Here is a 24,493-nt window from a genome sequence, read left to right as displayed (position 1 = left end):
TACAGATATAAACCAATTTTCTCTTGCGATTGAATTACGAAAGCAAAATGATAATAATAAAAATAAATAATTGATTTGAGTGCTACATACAAAATAGAAATTTTTAAGTGTGAAAGTTTATAAAAAAAATGAGTTATGGCAGAGCTGTGGCGTAATTGAAATTTTTTATCTTCATCGTTGTAAAATTTTGAAAAATTATGAGCTCTTTAGATCAAGCAATAAATTTTGAGATTTTGACTAGGCCGAATGTGTTAAAGAAACTCCAATGGATACTGAATTGAGTCAAGCATTGGATCATTGGAAACCCAGCATCCAGCACCATTTAAAAAAATAACATGAATAAATAATTTATATGTGGACTGTTAAGGGATAATTATCAATAAGCAACAATTAAGGAATTTCTGAAAATTATTTTTGAAATATATTACAGATAGTCCAGAGATCTACGTTTTCTATTGTTTTACACTGGTGAGATTAAAATAGTTATTTTATCCAAATCCGCCATTGTTATCAATCGGTTAACATTAACAAAATTTTTAAAACCCGAAATGATCATATTAAACGGAGCTGCTTATGCGATTAACTTTAATTTCAATATCTTCCTTCGCAGTGAATATTACAAAACAATGCTGCAATGAAGTTGAAAGTGTTTTCTAGTTGGGGGCCAGACTTCCTATCCATGCAGAACTGTCTTACCGAATAAACATCGCAGCGATATCGGTCGTCAGAATAAAAAGATCAAAATGGGAAATGCTAAGCATGAGATCACACCTGCATGTTGCACAAGGAATGCAAATGCATTAAAAAATCTGACCCTTGTCATCGATTATTCTCAGCAGACGTTTAAAGCAGCAACACAAAAACTCATCTAGCCAGTTTTATGCCGGCCCTTAGTCACTGCTTGCCGTTGCGTCACTTCGGGACCCTTAAAAAGAACGCACTGCCAGAGTAGAGCGTCTAATGAAGAAATTTCGAAGATGACGCGGCGCATTGTCAACTTCCAGCGATCCAAGTGAACCGAACTGATGTCATTGCAACGGCGCTCAATTGTCTTACTCATCAGATATTACTACAAATTTGGATGCAGAAATAAGACAGTGGCTTGATTAAATGTATTAAGAGCATATCTAACTGAAATAAAGGGGAAGTAAATGTTGAAAAAGAAACCGAACATTGGGAAGACCTCTGAAAGTTATTTAATTATAATTACTATTAAATATGCAGTTAAAATTGATCATTTTTGAACAATTTTAATATATTACATATTGAATCTTAATAAACTTAGGCAACTGAATAAAGAAACCTTGGCAATAAATAAATAAATAATATTAAAAAAAAACGAACTGTTTTCATTATCAAGGATATTTCGCGTTTTCGCCTCTTTGTCCCGCTCCCAAACATATATCTCGGACTTCATACAGTTTTACTTGCAGACATAATAGTTTATAAATTTCGAACTTTTCTTTAAAAATTATTCAGATTTAACTTCATAAAATTAGTTTTTGATTAATTCTTCTAATTAACTTTTATTGTATGTATAATTTGGTAACTCAATTTTAGAAAATAATGGAAATTTAACATTGAGATTCTCTAAGATATTATTGTCTTTTATGCGGTCTTCGATTTTTTTTTTGTCAAGAATTTTGTGGTTTTACTCTACATTACCATAAAAAACAGCAGAAACCTAAACTGCAATTGAAGAGTGGTACTGATATGTTAATTTTCCATCAAAAAAATATTTCTCATAATTTAAGATTGAAATAAGAGACAAAAGTGGCAGAAGCAAAATTCAAGTTCTCATGTATCATCAGAATGAATTTTGATAGCTTTTTTTATAATATACCTATTAAATTGAGTTCAAATGATGCTCATCACTAACTGATAATTTAAAAATCTGCCTTAAAGTGAAATCCTTCATTGAATGATAACCATGGAATTGGAATTCATTACTTCAAATTATTACCAATCAGCTAATAAAAACAATAACAAAAATCAACAATTTTTTGCTTGAGAAGAAAACGTAAATTTCACTGAATACATTTATAGTTAAAGCAAACTTTTAAAATAACTAGTTTCAATTTGTCAAAATATAGAAGCAGTATTTTCAAGTAATCCTAAGACATAACTCTTTTTTTCAATATATTGTACTCTACAAAGAAAATTAATCCAATTAGAAATAAAAGCAGATCTCCATTTCCCCACAATTGTTTATTTAGCTGAACATTCCAATCTTCAGTAAGTTGAAAATATTTCAATTGCTTACTTACTGTCCACACATTTCTATAGATGCCATCTGCTTGAAGTATTCGTAGTACATGACTAATAGCACATTCTGTTGGTAAGGGAAGAATGAGTGTATTCCATCAAAAAATTTAACCGCAATGTCAAATATTATGAAATTAAAATACCTAAAATAAATGTGCTAATAAAAATCTAAAAAAAATTTTTTTTTTTTTAAATAGTCTCAGATTTTGGATTTTTATCCAAGTTTAAAATAAAATGCCTCAAACTGTTTCATTTTTTTATTAACAAATAAAAAGGCCACATTAAAAAATAAACTAGATTAAATTGCATTTTGGAAAATACTTCATTACTCTGTAATGAATGGGATACAGTCACCTTAGTTAAAAAATTTTCCAAAACTTGTAGAAAGAGAGGAAGAAATATAATGTGCAAGAAAATTTTTCGAAAAAATACATTTTAATTAAATTATTTTACAAAGTTTCTATTTATAGGTGGAATACATTAAAAAAACAAACACATGTACAAGAAAGGCAGAGTAAAACTAATATCCAAATGAAAATATATATAACTCATTACATTGAAAAAAATTAGATAATTCAGTTAATTGAAAACATTAAATGATAACAAATGTTTGCAAAGAAATATGCAACTACAGATAATTAATTGGCCAGAAATTTTAATAATCATAGTTCAAATCCTAATATTTTTTATTATATAGTTTATCTAATATTAATACATCTAATAAAAATATATTTCTATAAATAAAACAAAGAAAATTGAAACATTGAAAAGTTTTTAAACTAAAAATTCTATTGTTTAAATTTTACCTTTCTTAATCCAATCAACTAATGATAAAATCAAAGAAAAGAAAACAGGAGAATGGGAGACAATCAACAGTATTATTATTGAGGATGTAATGCCTGAGAATAAAGTTTTAAAATATTTGAGAAGTCTTAATACACGTTTACACAATGTTGCAATAAAAGAGGAGTTTTGAAAACTAAGTCATATATATATAAATTTCAAAATTGATTGGTTGAAAAAAGAAAGTGTCACAGTGATGCTGCTATATTTATCATAAAATTCAAAGGAACTCCTAAGCAGAGATGTAGTCATAACTAAAATAATCAAGAATTTTCTGATCTGGTGATAAAGTTAGAAAATAAGAAACAAAATTGCAACAAGTGATAAAGAAGGTAAGCAAGAAATAATCTCATTTTTTTTTTTTAACATTCAGAACAAAATTTTTTCAGATATATAGTAAAATCATCAAATAATAAATGTCAACAAAGAAACATGCATATTTTACAGGAATTACTGGTACTTTGGGATTATCCTGTCGACCAGTTTTGCCAAACCTGATATTACCGCCAAAAGATAGCTTCGGGCCAATAACCGCAAAATTTGTTTTTCATTATGATGGCGCCAAAGGATTGGTGCATTTCGTGAGGATTGGCACACTTTCATGAGCACTGACAGGTCGATGGGATAATCCCAAAGTACCGAATTACTTTACATTTTGTTTTAGATCAATCATTAATATAATATGTAATACTATAATTTAAAAAATTAAACTATAATTTTTAATTGATATTAAATTCAAATAAAATTATAATTAAATAATTTCAACACAAAAATATGACATGAGTAAATAAAGATAGTTCTGATGGAAGCTAACTATCAAGCAAAGTGCATTTGAAGAGAGGGATAAAAGAATGAAATAAAGTCTCAAGAAAATAATAAAGATATAATACACCTAAATTGAATTCAGTACATTTCTTTTCTTTCCAAACATGGCTGGCAAAGTTTTAAAGAAGCAAAACATGGCTGAATATGACAAACTTTGATTCACATTCATCTCTTATCAAAACTGACTCATCTGAAACCTACAAGTCACATTTGTCCACAATGTGACACTATGCATATTTGCCAACATTTATCAAACTATAATACAAAAAATATCAAAAGTTTCCAAACTCAAAATACAAAATATATTTAAATATTTACACTTTAATGCTTTAAATCTTTTTTTTTCTTTCTACTGCTTTCCAGCTTAATTCTTTATCTAATTTGAAATGCCATTCATATTTTCAATAGTAAGGATAAGAATAATTGTACTGCTTTAAAGGGAGAAGCTTAGAATCATTTAGTTATTTTTTTCTAATTAAAAGTAAGTAAATAAACAGGAATATAGTGAAATTTTCCAGTTCCATTACACTCCACTATATATATCAGGATATATTGCATTTTGACTAGATGACTATTTTTAATCAATAATAGTATATAAATTTAAAGTAGGCACATGGAAAATATTAGAACTGATAATGAAAAAGGTATTGTATTTTATCCAAAGAATATAAACATCTTCCATGAATTGCTACGAACTGAGAGCTCGTCAAAAAGATTTGATATATTCCTTCAATAGTTTAATGATAAAAATTGTATTTTAGATTCGAAAAGAACAAGATTAGCTATATTATATTGGCAAATAAGATGTAGGTAGTAATTGTGAAACTTTCTATAATAAGTAAATCCAAACCATCTATGAGAAGTTGCATATATCTTTTAAAGAATTGCCATTTCCATAAAAAGAATTTTAGCTTTGTGCTGCAAATCTGTCAGAAATTATAAATATATAGTTATTTCAAAAAGTCATTTTAGAAAAAACCTCCTCTCTTCATTTTATTTTTTCAAATCAAATATTTTTAATGTGTTGGATGTAAAACATATTGAAATAATATCGTTAATAGCAAAAATTGTTGCAACTAAAAGCTTAAAATTCAATATTCACAAAAGGATTTTATAAAAATTCTACATTTACAGAAACAAAAGAAGAAAAAGTATATTACTATTGTACAATGAATGATTAGACCAGGATTTTAAAGACTGAAACCAAATTCCAATATTAAAAATTATCTGTATGCAGAAAAATAATAAATAAATAGCAATGATGCATCAAAGTTCTTTAAAAAGCAGAGAAAAAAATTTCTCATGCTGTTTATAAATCTGATAAATCAGCAATATGAAAATTTTCTACTAGAACTATAAATTTTATGAAATCGAAGATTTTTTTTTATGGTTTATAAGGGTCTTATATATTTAACGAAACATACTATCAATTCTTGATACTTTAATTGAAGTTATAAGGGGCTTTAAGCTTAAGTCTCTGTATCAGAATTTCATAAAAACTCATGTAAAATTATATGGACAAAAAAAAAAGCTGTTCATCCTTAATTCTCAACTAAATATGAATTGTTACTAATTACTGCCTCAAGCTTTTCTCATTTTTTTTTCTCTTATAAATTATTTTCTTTAATATTAATATATCTTATTAATTGCATATTTCTCTAATTATGTATTTGCCTTTTTTACTTTTCTTTTTACAAACCTATCATTCAATTAATAGCAAACTGTTTTCCAAAAGAGAAAATAAAGATTCATTCAAGTTCATATTTTATTAAATGTGTCTGAATAAACTAAAATTAAAATGACAAATTCTGATTAAATAATGAAGAAAATATAACACTAGGCACTGAATGCAAAAATTTTAGTTTAAAAGAAAATCTTTAATTTACTGCTCGACTTTGAATTCATGAATCACCATAAATATAGAAATCTTTGTTTTAAAATTTTAGTACTTGTTATATCAAAAGCATTTACATTAAATTCAAAAATTTACTAAACCAAATAAAAAAGAAATATAATAAAATATTTAAAAAAAAAATTCCAATTCCATTTAGAATTTTCAATATCTACTAATCATAATCTTTTCTCAAAATATACATTGATACTCAATTGTTGAAATATTAAAATTTTAACAATTAATTTAGGAAATTACTAACACGAATTTTTTTTAATAATATTTAATTAATTCCATTACTATACTCTATTGTAAGCATTCATTATCTCAAAAGTAATTTAATTTAAAAATATATACAATACTAACATCAGAAAAATAATTTTAGCATAAAATCTAATTGTAAAAATTTCTGTTACAGATATTTTACTTTATTTTATTAAAATATTGGATATTTGATAAGCCATAAATAGAAAAGATTACTATATGCTTTATAGGGGGGAAAAAAAGGAAAAAAAAAATTGCGTTTTCTACAAATCTTAAGATTAATATCAAAACAGGTTTTATGATTAAACGAAAATGCATCTATTGCTACCAGAATAAATTAAGAAAATGTACACATTTTTATAGATGCATCAACAAATATGTTTTTAAAAACAATTCTTAAAAATTCAAACCACATTTTTAAAAAATTTACTTAAATGATAAGATAATATCAATATTTTCAACATCAATAAGAAATTTCTTTGCTGTACATAAAATGTTTCTTGATGCAACTTTCAATAGATTAATAATACACATTACAATAACTAATTCAATTAAAGTAAGTTATACATTTTTTAAAACTATTTACCTGAAATTCATGTTCGTACTGATCGTCACACAATTTTTTTCTCGCTTCATAATCTTCGAAATGATTCAGAAAGTTCCTAAGAACTGTTCTTAAAGACGGTTTCATCGTAAATATCCAAAATTTGATTCGAAAGAAATTTGAGAAGTAAAGATTGCTCTTATAAATTAATGCAATTTTTTCTTTACTTGTATCTTTCTCCCACAAATCATATTGAACATGGAGAAGAATAAAATGTTTTGTATGATTATATCAAAAGAATAATATAAAACCGTTTGATTTCTCGGCCTTTTCGCATCCGCCTTTAAATAATTGCCTTTACTATAAATTCCGACGTTTTCACTTTTCGCCCTAAAATTTACAAAACATAATTACCAAAAGTTTGACTGTTGCCAACGAAATTTACAATACAGAAGGCTAAAGATTTCCATTGTTGATTTTTAAAAGCACATTAGCACAAATTATATTTAATTATTCTTTTCCTGAGTAACCGCAGCTACTTTTTTTAAAGTTTTATTCTTTTTTCTCATTTTGTTTCGAAAAAAAAATATAAAAAGATTTGTTTAATGATTTATGCATACTCAACACAACTCATAAAATTACACAATAGTAAACAAGGCCATTAATTGCTGTAGTTGGCTTGCAGAGAAATTTGATCGTCCGTAAAGTGTAAGTTTTTGGACGTCCTTGAAGGTATTGTGCGTGCATTTTTAACAGCCTATTACTTTCTATCTTTTATTATCAATATTAAAAAAAAAAAAACTTTTTCAGTGAATTACATTTAAATATTTTTGCATGTAAAAAGTTGGGTTTTGATTTGGGAGCTTGTTTACATTTCCGTCGTATGAATTAAATCGTTGTAGTAGTTATTACATCCCATAATTTATATTTTTTTTCACGATTTTAAGTTTGATTTTTATATTGCTATTATAGTCTCATAATCAAAATGGGTAACAAATCTTCTTTAATGCTGCAACCTGAGGAAATAGCAGAAATCCATCAAGAAACTGGGTGTAAGTTTCTTATACTTTATTTTTCAATTTACTATTCGTCATAATGTGGATTATTTATTTATTAACGTAATTCTGGTAATTTCTGAAGATAGTTTATTTTTTGTATATGGATTAATATTTTATTATTGTTACTCTCTGATGTATAAAATTAAATCGGAGTATTCTTTTTTTTTATGCATATGTGAGCGAATCAAACTATGTGCTGATTGAAATTAATGTCTAAGAGTTTCAGAGTTAATGTGATCATTAATATTATTAAATTGCTATATATTTGCAATGAAGTTTTGATATTTTAAAATTATTTTAAGTTTTAAATATAGAAAAAAATCAATAGAATTTCAATTTTGTATATGAGTATTTAAATATATATAATGAATATGAGTGAATTTATAGGATGAGATACTGAATTTTTCCAGTTAATAGATATTTCTTATCAACTTAGATTAACTTGTAATTACATTTTGGAGAAATAATTTTAAATATTTACTGTCATTACTAGTTGTCTCTAATTATGATTAATAATATCCCAAATTAATTGAAAATTGTGTAAAATTAGAGTACAATTAAATAAATTGGGTAAATAAATATTATAATTTACATAAAAAATTTGCTGTAATAAAATATAAGATAATAAAATAGAAATATTTTTAAATTCAACTGGAATGTTTATTTATTAATGAAAAAGAGATACACATTGATTATTTACTCTCTGTTTAATAGGAATTTAGATATGAAAAAAAAGTGTTCTCTTCTGTATATTTATCTGTATTTAAGTATTTTTTTTCATTTAATTTAAAGAAAAAATAAATTGCTTGCATATATTTTAAAATCATGGAACATTTAATGCACATCTTAATCAAATTTGGATTGCATATGAATTTGGGCTGGCATATTGCTAATTTAAAATTTAAAAAAAAAAATTATTAGCAATTGTTGCCATTGAATATTTTGTGAACTATTAGTTTTAATTATCTTCAAGTATCAATGGAATTTTAATATAATTTACAAAAAAAGGGGGGTAGATAATTGTGGTTTCAAGCCTGACAAATTCTTTTAGGATAAAAATTAGGAATTTCTGATTTGTTTTGTTTAAAAATATTCTTAAATTTGCTATGTGAAGCTATTTGGTGGGCAACAAATAAAAAAAAAACTATAGTTAAAACTATTTTGGGTATCTAAATTGAATTATGTATATAATGATTATTTTATATAATTTTAATTTATTAGTATGTTTTTAAAAGAAGAATTATCATTGTAAAATAATATAATTATTTTTCACAACATTATATTTTCTGACATTGCTAATTTTTTTTTTTTTTTTTTTTTTGCATTACTTAGAAATTAATTGCTTCATTTACTTTTTGAATGTAATCTATTTAAATTTCAAATTGGACTGTGATGTTTCTTAACTTTAAACTGAGATTGTGTTTATTTATTTGTTTCAGTTTCTCCTAGCCAAATTGAGAGACTTTATAGCAGATTCACTAACTTGGATAAAACTGATAATGGGACACTCAGGTATATTTTCAATATATATAAAATATGTTTTTACTATGTATAAAATATGCTTCCAAATAATAAAGGTGACAAAAAATCTTTAATTTGTTTTTATTAGTTTCTATTTGAAAATTTAAACATTACAAATAATGTAAATCTGTTTTTGTACAATTCAACATTAAAAAAAATTGGAGATATTAAAAATTGTATGCATAAATATATTTCATTGCAATTAAAAGGAAAATTTATTTTGAGACATGAAGGATTTTTAAAATAATGTTATATTACTTAATTGTTTTTTATGATTTTAGAATATTTCTTGCATCACTCTATTTTAGTACTTGAACAAAAAAGGTAGGGAGGGAAATAATTGAAATGCCTTTTTACTAAATCTTTTAAATATTGTTCTCATTTGTTTTCAAAACTAAAGGAGCATATAAATTTGAGCTCCAAACACAAATTTTGCTTTTTAACTAGTCTTGCATGAAATAGTTTATTATGATGTGTTTTTCATTTACTTGGTATTTACAAAAGTTTTAAATATGTGTTTTAAAGTTAATAAAATGCTGTTAAATTTTACCATTCAACCCCAAAATTACTATTTTTTTATGCAGTTTATTTTTTTTCAGTTAAGTATGAATTTAAAATTTTTGTTCCTCTAAAATTTTTTAACATAGAATTTTTTAAAATACTGTTATTTTTTTTTTTTTTTTTATTTATTTATTTTTGTTAAACTTTTTTCAGTCGAGAAGATTTTCTTCGTATTCCGGAACTGGCCATAAATCCTCTGGGTGATCGCATTGTCCATGCTTTTTTTAATGAAGCATATGATGATAGAATTAATTTTAGGCAATTCATGAGAGTCCTTTCACGATTCCGTCCAGTGAAGAAGAACAAGGAAAATAAGTTAAACAGCAGGGAAGAAAAATTACGTTGTAAGTAAATTTATGTGTTCTAAATTTCTGATATCTTGTACTGGATATGGTTAAAAAATAATTATATTTTATTATTTTTTGTCATTTTGATTTTATTACCTTAACTACAATTTCTTCTTTGACTCTTACTCCAATCCTTATGCAGTTTTCACCATTTCAAGTAAAGATTTAGATCATTTTCTGAATTTGCTTTCATTACATTCATCAAATTTGCTTTTACTATATCTGCAACTTCAAATCTAATTAATTATAATCATAAAGGGAGGGGGGGAAAGATTATGCAGAGTGAGGTGAATAGTGTGGGTGTTCTATGATAGGAATCCTGTATTTGTTAAAATAAAAAAAATACCACAACATTGAGGCATTGGGTGAAACATAATGCTGGTAAAAAGGCTACTACTTGTAACAGTAATTTCCTGAGTTGAAAGTTGAATTTCATGTTAATCTGGTACTGCCTCTCAATTTTTTAATATCATGCAGAAATAGTTAAATCAACTTTAGGCTTGAAACTTAAATGGAAAGTAGAGAAGGGTTATGATCATATTATTTTTACATTCTATTATTCAAGCCACAAATAGCAATAAAATTTATTCACATATGCAATCATATTTGTAAAAAAAAAGTATGCAAGTTTTATTTGTATTATACATAGAACACATCTGATTTTAATGTGTTGGTTACACAGTTCATTCTATTCATTAAATATAGAAATATATTTTATACATTTTTCATAATAAAAATTTTCAAAAAAAAAATTAATTCTGGCTAGTGAAAATATTTAGAGTATCATTATTATTTCTCTCTCTTTAAAAATATATATTCCTTTCTCCAAAATATAATAAAAAAATTGATAGTTTTGTATAAAATAGTACAAGTAAACTGTCAATGAATTGAAGAAGTCTTGCGTGCTTGTGTGTGTGTGTGTGTGTGTGTGTGTGTGTGTGTGTGTGTGTGTGTGTGTGTGTGTGTGTGTGTGTGTGTGTGTGTGTGTGTGTGTGTGTGTGTGTGTGTGTGTGTGTGTGTGTGTGTGTGTGTGTGTGTGTGTGTGTGTGTGTGTGTGTGTGTGTGTGTGTGTGTGTGTGTGTGTGTGTGATGTAAACTTTATAATTTTTTGAAGCAGAAGGCAGGTTCGACAATAGAGAAGACACTTTGCATTTTTTAGTTCATTTTATTCTCTTTAATCCATCCCGGGGAGGCATAATTATTTACAAGCAGGAGCGACAAACACACACAGAACGACACAGAGCAAAATGAAGGTCAACTGAACCTTTTTATCCCTGATCTTATATAACAAGAGATTTCTGAAACATGTCAATTGTGATTGGAATCTCTCACGTGTCGACCTTGACAAGAAAAACAGGGGGTTCCTTTAGAAGAATCTGTTTACATCAACGATTCTCTATCCCTTCACATGGCATGTGAGAACTGCTGATGCAATCATTTTTGCAAAGCGTCAGTTGAATTAATTAGAATTGAAATATATATATATATATATATATATATATATATATACTATGATAAATATATGTTTATTAAAAAATTGGTTATCTAATTGCAATGAGTTCCTTCTTAAAAGATAATTAATATATGCTTCGAAGCATCCATATTCTCATTGATTTAAACTCTATAATTATCTCTAGAGGAATTATGGAACTGTGATTTCACCCAAACTGGCCTGAATTCCCTAACAACTGGTGTGCTTTACAAAAATTCTATTCACTTAGCCCACCTAATGATTAAATGCTAAACCAAAAATTCTTTGTAATAATGAGAAAGTAGTGCTTAGGGATCTAAAGGGAGAATAATTTAAAGGAAAAATAAAGCTTTGTAGTAGTGAGAAATCTATTACTATAATATCAGTGCCATTTATAATTTAAAATGTATTGAGAAAAATCTCAATATAATTCACATATTTAATCATCACTATATCTATACTTATATAAAGCTCAATGTGTGTGTGTATGTTGGCGCTTTACAGACCAGACCATTTAACCTACAGCTACCAAATTGGGCACATGTATACCTTGGAGGTCGGGAATGTGCACCTGGGGTCCCTTTTTTCGAATTTTTAATTAGAATTTTAATTATTAATTAAAAACTAACTTTCCTGCCAAAAAAATCTTTTCATTTTCCCCACCGCCAAATGAGTAAGGCTTCAGTTTTTTTTCCCACACTAATGAGGCTAGGTTAACATTTTTCGGACGATTATTTCAAACGATTCTGTTTATTTTCTTAATGTTTAATGCATTTTAAATTAAACATAATTAATTAATGGATCTTTCAGATTCATTCTGAAGTACTTTTGAATTAAAATAAAACAGAATAAAGGAAATTAAAAATTTCTAATCTGCATAGCGTTACCCCAACTGGCGTAGAAAAATTCACGCATTTGCATTATCATAATTGGTGTTGAAAATTCATGCATGCGCATTGTGTTCTGATTGTTGACAAGTATTTTCAACGTATGTGGAATTGATTTAAATTATTTTTAGGTTAGTTGTATGCTTTTGTAATTAAATTGTATTTATGTTAGTTATATTTATGTTTACAGTTTTAAGTACATCTTTTTTTTTTTTAGTAGATTTTTTAATCTGTTTTCGACCGTTTATTTTAAACTCTTCTGTTAATTTTCTTAGTGTTTGATGCATTTAAAATTAAACATTGTTAATTAATCGATCTCCTCATGATGAATCTGAGAAAATTTTGTTGACAAATTCTTGAGATATTACATAAATTCAGAAAGATAATCTTTAGTGCCCATAAGGTTCAGATGCTCAGTAACTTACAGTGATTTTCAGTAATCATATTATAAAAAAAAGGCTTTGTCTCAGTAAAAAATATTATTATATTAATTGCAAATTAATCTTTTCCACTTTAATTTAAAGCATAAATTCTACAGGAGCTAACAGAAAATTAGCGAGATACATATTATGTTATGACTGAAGGCCTTTATAATATTATGAGTGAATTATATGACTATCAAAATTTGAAATTTTAAAATATTTTATGAAAGCTATTAAATATGTAATAAGCTATAAAATATTGATGAAGCTATTAAAGTAAGAATTACATAAAATATTTAATTATGAAAATTTTAACAAGCATTAAGATTGGCGAACCGGCTGGTCGCAGGCGGCTAGTAATTAATAATATTTCCTCATTGACATTACTGACATATAATAGGAATTTTTTGTATGATATAATTTATATAGAAGATGGGTACTAATATTCAGAAGAAATTTAAAACTAAATCCTCTTTTAAGATTTTGTTTTAACCTTCATTATTCATTTGTATATATATTTTCTATTATTGGCCCCATCCCACCCATTACTTTAAATCTTCAGTCATTGTAACAACCATATAGGTTGTATACTAGTGATATCTCTGAAATAATTACTTTCCTGAAATGTTAGAAGATTGTATAAGAAATGTATTTTCTAATTTGGATAGATTACTAAACAATGTTTCATTTCAAGAAAGAAAAAAGCTATCAGATATTTCAGGTGAGAGAAATCTCATAATTGAGTTGAAAGAAAGACAACTTATGTAAAACCTGGTTCAAAAGAAGAGATGATTATAAGCATATATCCGAGAAAATGGTTACATTTTTTGTATATTTCAATATTTCATATTCTAAAGAAGCTATATTTTCAGCCACTTTATTAATTAAAAATAAAAATCGGAAGCAATTGACTTATTTGAGAGGTAAGTGAAGATAAAACTTGGTGTTTCAAAATTGATTACAAAGAAGCATGCTGATTCATTCTCACTTTAATTCCTCATCAATAATAAATTTTCAGATTTCCTATGTATTACTATTATTACTTAATGTTTATTACAATATATACTATATTTATCTTTTATTCTTGAAGTTTTTTTATTAATATAATTGAATAAAATAAGTTTAGATATTTTATTTTTTGATTACGAAGGCTTCATTTAAGATGCTTTTATTTTTAATCAGAAAATACTTTGATGGTACATAAATTTATTATTCTTTTTTAAGTAGTACTAATTTTAAAATTAGAAAACTTTTGTATTATAAATTAGGTAATGGCAGAAATCAATTGACATAATAGCTGCTTCATCACTAGAACTAAACATGGATGGTTAATTAGTCTATTATGTGACATTAATTTTTCTTTTACTTAAGCTAAGTTTCTTAAATTATTGACATGATATTTTTACCTATAAATAAAACAGTTAGACATTTTTTGTTTATTAATCTGTTAAATATTAAATATATTCTTTTGTTCTTCTAAATAATAATTATATTTTTATTTAAGTTGCTTTCAAAATGTATGATCTTGATGATGATAATAAAATTTCAAGAGATGAGTTGTTGGCTGTATTGCATATGATGGTGGGAGCAAATATTTCTGAAGAGCAAGTAAGTTGAAAATTGTAATAATATTTTTTAGAAGGTAATATTTATACTTAAAATGTTTTCTTCTTTTTTTGTTTTTCAATACATTTGCTTTTTTTTTTTAACAATACAAAGGAAATATCTTTCATTGTGTCTGTTTTGCAACTTGCAAAAACTTAACTTCTATTATTGTTGAAGCAGTATAATCTATTTTTAATTCACTTTGTTTTGTAACTAAACAAAACCATTTTTGAAATTCTGTTTATTGATTAGTAATTGCAAAATGCATTAAGTAATTATAAGTTACAACACACACTAACACCCATAACTAAAATGTCGTGTACTCGCCTATGGTACACAGGTTCTTTTACTGTCCTTGAAAAAAAACTATAACATTTATTTCTAAGACAAGACAAGTTATTCTATATACATTTTAAATTTAAATGACTGCATTTCTGAGAGAAAATAGTTCAGTCTTTTCAGCTGCTAATCACAACATTTTTCAAGTTTTTAATTCCAAGTTTTTTAATTCCCATACCGAGTTTAGTTATTACTGGCTTCATCAAAGATCGCAGATTCACGCGACACTCTCACCTTTTGGGTTTTCCATTTCAAGAAAAAGCTTGAATCTTACGGCCGAAATGGGTTTTCATGGTATTTAGATTTTGTAAAGAAGTTGTCAAGATGTTCAACATATTGCTGTTGTACTGCCTCTTCTTTCTCATCTTCAATTTCAGAAGCTCTCTTCTCTAATAGATTGTCTACTGAAGGCGTTTGAACCTCAAGGGCGTAGAGACGCTGTACAGGTCTCAGAAATTCGCCGTTCTTCGTTTTTACTTTCACAAGGCGAACTGAATCGTCCTTACCAGGAAATATTTCCGTTATTTTCCCCAGAGGCCAATTCAGACGTTTTTGATTGGTTACTTCGACAATAATCACTTCTCCCACCTAGAAATCGTGGGTTTTTATCATTTTCTTGGTTTGTTGCCTCAGCTGCCCCAAGTATTCCAGTTGGAATCGACTTCTAAGATCTTCTTGCTTGCGAAAATACTCAGGAGATAGTTCCAAGTGGTAAAGATCTGGAATTCCATTTTCTCTATGTTCTCTGAAGAATGAAGATGGTGTTATAGGTTCCAAATAATCATGCTCAGAAACGTAGGTCATGAATTTACGATGTCTTCGCAATCGCATAAAATCGTATTCAATTCTTCGTAATTCAGGCATGCTCGGCCTAGAACTTTCTTCAGAAGGTCTTTGCTAGGGCAATAAGGTGGTCCCACCATAGAGCTGATGGTGGTATAAATTTTCAAATGATTTCCTTCTTTTTCCCTTCTTCTACTACTTGTTGCCAGTTAATACAATGAAATAGTCTACTTGTTCCAACAAAATTTGTTCCATTTTCTGAGTATATTACTGAAGGTTGTCCACGTCGTGCAATAAAACGCCTCAGCGCTAGTAAGAAATTTTCCGTTGACAGCGATTAAAGAAGTTCCAGGTGGATCGATCGATATACAGCGCATGTTAAGAGAGCGCGACCCATATTTTGGTACTGTCTTTCAGAAACAATGGGCTAGCCAAATCCACTCCAGTAACCTCAAATACACCTGCATTTTTCACACGGTCTTCTGATAATGGAGGTAAATTTGTTTTCACAGGTTTAGCGTTAAAACGCTTACAATGGACACAGCTGTTCAAAATTTTTCGAATAAACTTCCTTCGTTTCAAAATCCAGTATTTCTCTCGGAGAAGGGCCATCAAAATTTGAATTCCACAATGCATCAGAGTTCGATGTTTATACATGATGAAATTCCCTAGAGCTGGATGTTCCCCTGGCAGGATCACCGGGTACTTGAAATCTTCTGTATCTTGACGGTAAATAGCGCGGGTCTTAACTTGCAGTAAGCCATTCTTGTCATCCATGACATTTAAAGAGTGGAACCTTGGATCTAAAAGTCCATTAAAAACTTCTCTCCCGATCAACAACATGAATAGATATTCGGCTTCTTTTACCTCAAAACAAGTAAGAGTTGGGGAATTCGAAACATCTCTTTTTTCTGGCATTATTGCAGAATCTGCCAATCCATGCAAGCATGCGAATAGTTTTTAAATGAGAAGAGAGTGATTTGTAATACCAATCATTTGGTTTTTTGGTGTGATTATGAAATGTTAATATGGTTTTCCGTTTCTCACCATTTATCAATTCTTCGTCTGCTTCTTCTGTGCTATTTGGCCAATTTTCTTCATTTTCATAAAGCCACATAGATCCCTCCCACCATTTCAAATTAAAAAAATTGCTCCGCTGAACATCCTCTGCTGGGAAGGTCGGCCGGATTTTGTGTGCCGGGAATATGTCTCCAACTTTCAACGTTTGTAATGGTGCTTATTTCTTGTTCTCGGTTCCACACAATTATTTCCCAGGGCGCATTTCTCTTTATCCAGGTAAGTGCTGTCAATAAATCGCTCACATAATATGTCTTCAGATTAGGTATTTTTAGGTCTTCGATAATTCTTGCATTCAGTCTAGCACCAATACAAACACGCCAGCAGTTCGTTAAGGCGGGGCTCTAGCTCGAGGCTGAACAAAGCTAACCATCACGAACCCCCACTCTTCGGAAAATACAAGTGGCATACGCTTTAGCACTTGCATCACAAAAGACATGAAGACTGACGGTTTCTTCTTCTTCACCTTGACTCAGTTTCATCCATCATGGTATTTTGACCTCTGAAAGATTCTTTATACTCTTCAGCCAGTTCCAAAATCGTTTTGATAGACGTTCTCACAGGGCATCATCCCATTTAATTCCAAGATTCCAGGATTTTTGAAGCATAAATTTTGGAATGATGGTTACCGGAGAAGATATACCTAAAGGGTCAAATATACTCTGAGCCAAAGAAAGCAGATCTCTTTTTGTAAGAACCAGGTTTTCATTTTCCGGACAGTTAAGGATGCAAGACAGAGTATCTTGTTTTAGATCCCAGTTTAGGCCCAATAAGGGTACAGTTTGGTGTTTGTCGGGTTGACCGATAATTTCAAGTGAAGCATTAGATTGCCAGCCTCGTAGATTGAATTTTCCTAAAGACATCAACGCTTGCGATTCAACTATAAATTTATTTGCTTCATCTGTATTCTTCAAACTGCAGACACAATTATCCACATAAAATGAATTCTTCAAGATTTTCGCAGTATTCAAGAGCTCTTCAGGGGCTTTTTCCAGATGATAATTCAAAGTAGCCGCTAAAAGGAATGGACTGCAGGTGACACCAAACACAACTCTATGATGTCTATAGATTTTCATTCCTTTGTCTTTGGTTTTCCAAAAAAATCGCAGATAATCCTTGAACTCTCTCTCTAATTCCGATCTGAAGAAATGCCTTCTCAATGTCTGATGCTATTCCAACAGGAAATTTCCGGAAACGATTCAGTAGGGGAGGAACAAGTTCAATTAAATTAGGACCGCTTTCTAAGCAGGCATTCAATGAGGGTATACCCTTTATATGTGCGGATGCATAGAAAACTGGCCTCACTTTCTTAATAATGCTGTTCTCTTTAAATACAGGCCTATGCAGGAGATAGTATACATTTAACTCTTTTTTATCTTCAATTTCTTCAATGACACCGTCATCAATCCATTTTTTAAAGACATCGGCATATACTCCAACCTTCTCGAATTCTACAAGTTTTTTATAAACAGAAGAAAGTCGTTTCTCGGCCATTTTTCTGTTGTCAGGGAGCCGGGATGATTCTAACACCCAAGGTAAGGCGACTTCATACCTCCCTTCCTCATTAATCGTCAGAGTGTTTCGAAAATAATCTAAAGTACCTTGATGCATTTCAGTCTTCTTTTTCGATTCAGCAGGATCAGTAATTCCAATGGCTTCTAACTTCCATAAGTCACTTATATTACAATCTTTTATAAGTAAGTTTGTCACTGTCATGCTTATAGAGTCTGAACTGTTTGGTGCTCTTCCCATAAGTGTCCAACCAAGCAAAGTCTCAATGGCAGTTAATCCACAAGTTAAATTGAGGATTTTTCCAGTCATTAATTTTCCTGCTATGTCAGCACCAATAAGCAAATGGATAGTGGATGAAGAACAAGATGGTAAGCATTCTTGATCCGTTAGATGGATTCTATTATCCTCTAGTTCCTTTGACCAGAATCCGGTTGGTATCTGACAAATTTCGGCACAGATTTTATCTTGATCAAATGCGTTAAAAATGCAATGATAATTCTTTTTAAAATCCTTTACAAAAATCTTGTATTCTGAATGTTTCTGGTGATTTTGCATCCCTCCAAACAAAGTATAAATAAGAGTTGTTTCTTTTAATGCAGGATACTTCATTTTCTTAGCAGCTTCTTTCGTAATATAAGATTTCTGACTTCCTGTGTATGGTGGCCCTCATAGCAAAATCCTGTGTTTCTCCCCGAAGAACCACGACCAGGGTTTGTAGAAACACACTTGTAGAACATGTGGGATTGGCCAATGTATTGAAACTGTCCGCTGCTTCTTGAGAGTAAGAAGACTCAACGGTCTTTCTGTCAGGTCACATGACAGCATGATGTCTTTGACCACAGCTCCCACAATTCACTTGGATCCTGCGTATATTTGACACATGAACGTTACTTAGGCATCTGAAACAGCAACCTCTTTTCTTCAATCGTTTCATTTGCTCATTTAAATCCAAATTCCGAGCAACGTGACATTCTTTGAATTCATGATTGTTCTTGTCACAAAATACACACTTCAAAATAGATTTTTCGTTTCCTGTAAAAAGTCCCGCAGCTGTCAGCAAGTCTCTTTTAATCTTGATATTTTTGTTAATTTCTTTCAAAGAGAAGCCTTGCATGACAAGAGCTATCCTATCATCATTTTCAACTTCGTTCTTCAAAAATTTCATCAAACTTTCCAATCGAGATTCTTTTGCATCATCTTTTCCTTCCACCACTCTATCATTTCTCCGCCAGGCTCTTAAAACTTCTTCACTTAAACAAGATTCAACCAGGGGAAATAACATGGCCGCATACTTCGCTGTAGTAACGCCAAGAGTTTCTAATGATCTCAACTGGGTTTCAAGACGGTCATAAACAGGTGATAATTTAACATGTTTCTCTTTAAGATTAAATGCGAGTGTCAGTTTTAACAATTCTCTAACGTAATATTCAACCAACAAATCATCTCTGCCGAATCTAGATTTCAGACAATCAATCGCCTTACAATAATTTCCGGAGGTAGGGGGAAACTTTCAACTAATTCCGTCGCTCTGGAATTCGGGATGGTTGTTTGGACTAAGTATTGAAACTTGTCGGTTTCATCGATATCGTTGTCTTCATCAATTTTTTGGAATTGTCCCCGAAATGGCTTTAATCTTTAATTTCACCGCCAAATTTCTTCAGTTCCAAACGAGGAGCTTGAATTTCCGCTTTTCACCGCCAACTGAAGATAATGTATCATCGTTTACAGCGGGATTAGTTTTTCGATCCATTAATAAATCATCTTTTTAAAAGGGAGTGAATACTCGTCTGCTGAACGAGACTCCTTTTCAATATCGTCTTCCTTTATGTCTTCAGACATCAACAAAAGATTTAAAATATCTTCAAAAAAGTTCATTGTTTTTCTCGCCAATCAGCTGAAAGGTTACCAAACAATCTAAATATGCAATGTTTACTTCCATTTTCGCTGACTCATGTAATTGATTAAATAATCTAGTAAATGCAGATCTGACTGTTTTCCGTTTAAGCTTTAAAGCTTCCATAATTTTTCTGAAACAGTTATTCTTACTTCAAAGTATCGAAAAATTTCTAATAACAAATAATTTTTCGTCAAAATAATTCATTTGCCTTTCGAATCGTTAATTTCAAATCACAGTCCTGTCGCGGACGCCATGTCGTGTACTCGCCTATGGTACACGGGTTCTTTTACTGTGATTGAAAACTACTTTCCTTGAAAAAAAACTATAACATTTATTTCTAAGACAAAACAAGTTTTTCTATATACATTTTAAATTTAAATGACTGCATTTCCGAAAGAAAGTAGTTCAGAGGCTTTTCAGCTGCTGATCACAACGTTTTTCAGTTTTTCAAGTTTTTTAATTCCCATACCGAGTTGAGTTATTACTAGCTTCATCAAAGATCGCGGATTCACGCGACATAAAATATATAAGCTGGTACTTATAAGAGGGCATGGATATGTAAAATAGAATTTATATTCTTATTCGACACGTGATGTAAAATTCATTTAGTTTAATAAAATTTTATTCATAGCATAAGAAGTTTATTTCAAAAATTGCATTCAGTTGAATTCCACTTCACATTGAAAGTGGAAACCTAGTCACTATTGTCAGAAAGTAAAATTTTTATTAAGATATAACATAGAGTAACTCTAATAAACACGACACGTAAATGCTTATAAATCATAGCAAATCCATGAATTTGTTGATAAGAATTAAAATTTGTTTAAATAACCATGTAGTCTTTCACTATAATTTCTTCATTTTGAATGATACCTTGTCCATGACTGAATACCATCTTGCTTTTTAGCATTAATCATATGAAGGGGTGCTGACTAGTAGATTCCAACTGAATGAAATTTTAATATACAACCTTTTTCGTTGTGAGCTATGCATTTATTTATAGTGCTATATTTCTTTATTTGGAATATTAGGAGTATTTTAATCATTTAAATAAATGCTGGATTTGTTGTAGCTTGCTAATATTGCTGACCGAACCATCTTGGAAGCTGATCATGATGGTGATCACATGATATCTTTTGAGGAATTTTGCTCGACTCTGGAGCGCACAGATGTGGAGGAAAAGATGAGCATCCGATTCCTTCATTGACCTGAGGGTTGTATTTTTTAAAGATAATTTCTATTTTATATACGAATATATATATATATTAGCAATGTACATGGTGGCTTATTGTAAATCAGTATTCTTATCATACATTCCTGTGCATAAATCAAATGAAATATTAACTTTTTTATTGTAAATGTAGATTTTTGGTACTGAATGCCTTATGAATTGTAATTGAATTGTTAAACAAGGATCAATGATTGTTAAATAAAAGTGAGAATACTATGCAATTAGTTGTTTAACTAACAAGTTATGTGAAGAATCTATTAAATGCCTAAGCAATAAAAATATGGTCAAAAAATATGTATAAATATGCTATGCCTTCGCTATTTCGTTATCACTTTAACATATTTGCAACTTTCTATGTGTTGTAATCTGTTTTGTTTGAAATGTTTATGAAACCAAGAATGTATAGAAATATTTTAAATGGATAATAAAACATTGATAAAATTATTCATTCATTTTTTTTGTGTGTCTTTTTAATGTAAAATTCTTGCAGTGGCATTTCATTAATTCAAAACGGATAAGATTATGATAAAATTTCCATCTGTCTAAGAAATTAAATATAAAAAAAACGTATCTATATAAAAATTATCATATTAAAAGATGACAACAGTTTTTAAATTTAAAAAGATAATAAAGATCTATTTTTATTTTCCTAAATAGTATGTGATTATTAAAGAAGTAATAATTTTAGTAAATAAGATCTCCTCTACGTAATTATAATTTTAATAAATTAGTTGTTGTATAATAAAACTTCAAAACAAATAGAACAACTCACAACTTAGCATGTTCAGTTAATTTTAAATGTAAGAAATTTCTTATTGAATTTCATTGTGCAGCAGTAAAATTTTCAATTGAATTAAGAATTTTTTAAAATTTATTTTCTTGTAACTATTGAAGATTTTTAATTGATATTTCAGGAGTCAAAATATTTTTAATTATTTTTAGGTTTGTCTTTAAATTAATCAGATTGACACAATTTGTAGGCAATATTTTAGCACTGTATTAATAGGAATCGCAACGATTTGATTAAAGAAATTGAATCAATAAGTTATATTTTATAAACTTAAAAAATATTATCCAAAATCTCATTGATAATCTTTAGTTACATGAAATATATATATATATATAATGGTACAGAAATCTCTTATTACTTATTGTCAAATAGCAATAGTTAAATATAAGCAAACCAAACCATCATATGAGTTTCAGATTGCTTTGCTGAATGTTTTTTTACTGCCGTATTGAACTGAGCACTTCATCTTGCTAAATACTAAAGCTGCAAAATGCTTTTAGAAATATTCTGAAGAGAATTAATTTTCTATGTCACCAAAAAGTCCATTCAGTCAGAGGAAATCCATTCCAAGTCCATTCAATCATATAAAAGAAATTAAGAAAGAGATTTCAAATAGGAGGTTTAATGGAGTGCAAAAATAAGCTCAACCATCGTCAGGCAAGTAATTACTTTGCCTATGGAAATTAATATTCTTATCTTCCTTATCTTACTAAAATAGTCTTTATATTATCTTCAGACACAAAAAATTACCTTTTTAATATCAATTCCATTTCTGTATTCTGATGGTGATTAGTGTGTGCTAAAAGTGACATTACACCGGTAAAAATCTCATAATTAAAATTAAAAAATAGAATTTAAATAGCTATCAAAGGACTAGCTATTCAAAAAAATCTTTCATATGCTTGTGTACTAGGAGCTAAAAACAGCCAAAAAAAAAAAAAAAAAAAACACCCGGAGGGTGGGGGGAACAAAGGATCTGGCATAAAAAGAAAAAGTGGAGAGGTCTGAATAGTTCAAGCAGAAGAGCCTACAGAATATTCCACAGCAATAGTATCATCGAAACATAATTAATAAATAATAAAATTTACCAAAAATAGGCAACTTAAACTTTGAAAACAGAAAAAAAAATGGAAAGAAAAAAAAAGCAAAGAGTAAAATATAAATAAACAAATGAAAAAATAAATAAACAGAAAAATAAATATGTACAGTGGGTCAGTCTAAGGTAGTCCATAATCAGGAACAAAAGGACAGATAGAGTTCTTTCCCCCCCCCCCTTCTTATACTCACTAGATAACAGTGCTTGACAAACATATAATAATAACATATATCCATTTCTGTATAATTTTTCCATTAATTTTAATAAAATATTTTTATTTAATTTGTTGCCTTGCCTGTAACAATGTTTTTAAATGGCTATGATGGAATTAAAATTCATTCAATTGCATGCTTTTAACTGTGTAGCAGGATTTTCACTTCAATTTTTATTTCATAATATCTATATATACTCTTTATTCTGCAGTAAACTGATTCAACTGAATTCCTGTTTTTCAGTCATTTCAAATAATTAGATGAAATTTAAAAAAACAAAATCTATTCTATATCAGTTATTTTACAGTCTAAAAAGTCAATAATTTAGACAGCCTGGTCAACAAATACAGCTAATGCTTAAAAAATGTAATTAAATTAAAAGTTCAGAGACAGTCAAATTTTTTAGAAATATATAATCCTTTTTTATGCCATTTAGCTTGATGAAATCCGGGCACTAAACATTAAGAGACAACATTCAATAAACAAATCAAAGTAATTCATTATCATTACTTCCATGTAAATATTTTAATTATAGTATACTGGTAAGAACAAAGCCACTAGCATGCTTGCTTTGTAACATAGATTTTATGAATTGTGATCTGCTCTAGTGATATATTGAAAGAACGGATACAGTTGTAACTGGCAAAATTAAAATTAAAGAAAAAAATCATTCCATGAGTTTTGCTTATGATGTTTGCATTTGACATGAATTAATGAATCAGTTGAATTCAATTAAATATGGGAAGGAATTAATTACAAATGTAGTTCAAAATGTAAACAAAGAAATACAATATAACTTTTATAATAAAGTACAATCAAACCTCTATATATTGAATTTACAAAAAATTCAATATGTAGAAATTTTGATAAATAGATTTGTGAATTTTTCATCAATATTAAATTTTTACTAATTTTTCGGCAATGTAATCTTTGATGTCTTTTTGAACATATCATTCTCAAAATTATGTTAAAATATTGTTCACCTTTATACAGAAAGGTAAAAATTTCTTCAGGAATGTTTGGAATAAAACGTAAGGAAGTTTGCTATGCTT

The 24,493-nt window shown here is 28.7% G+C and overlaps 2 protein-coding genes across 4 annotated transcripts in view; one reads left to right on the top strand and one right to left on the bottom strand.

Moving 5' to 3' along the window:
- The window catches only part of LOC129975630 (uncharacterized), a 73,669-nt gene extending 66,642 nt beyond the window's left edge, over positions 1-7,027 (bottom strand). Inside the window, exon 1 of the mRNA XM_056088714.1 lies at positions 6,675-7,027. Coding sequence (XP_055944689.1) covers positions 6,675-6,779 — 105 coding nt within the window. The 5' untranslated portion in view covers positions 6,780-7,027. The remainder of the gene's footprint in view (positions 1-6,674) is intronic.
- Positions 7,028-7,248: 221 nt separating this feature from the next.
- LOC129974909 (calcineurin B homologous protein 1-like) lies at positions 7,249-21,791 on the top strand. Of its 3 annotated transcripts, none has more exons than XM_056087694.1 (6): positions 7,249-7,340; positions 7,605-7,684; positions 9,130-9,202; positions 9,926-10,116; positions 14,404-14,507; positions 21,185-21,791. In XM_056087694.1, exons 2-6 carry the CDS (start codon positions 7,618-7,620, stop codon positions 21,317-21,319), a joined length of 570 nt encoding a protein of 189 aa, XP_055943669.1. In that variant the 5' UTR covers positions 7,249-7,340; positions 7,605-7,617; the 3' UTR covers positions 21,320-21,791. The 3 variants fall into 3 exon arrangements, with proteins under 3 accessions (XP_055943669.1, XP_055943668.1, XP_055943670.1); XM_056087693.1 differs by having other exon boundaries at positions 7,274-7,364; XM_056087695.1 differs by having other exon boundaries at positions 7,293-7,369.
- The last annotated feature ends 2,702 nt before the right edge of the window (positions 21,792-24,493 follow it).

The sequence above is a fragment of the Argiope bruennichi genome, chromosome 7, assembly GCF_947563725.1.
Source record: "Argiope bruennichi chromosome 7, qqArgBrue1.1, whole genome shotgun sequence".
Taxonomy (NCBI): Eukaryota; Metazoa; Arthropoda; class Arachnida; order Araneae; family Araneidae; genus Argiope; species Argiope bruennichi.
This window is presented reverse-complemented; position numbering and strand designations above follow the sequence as displayed.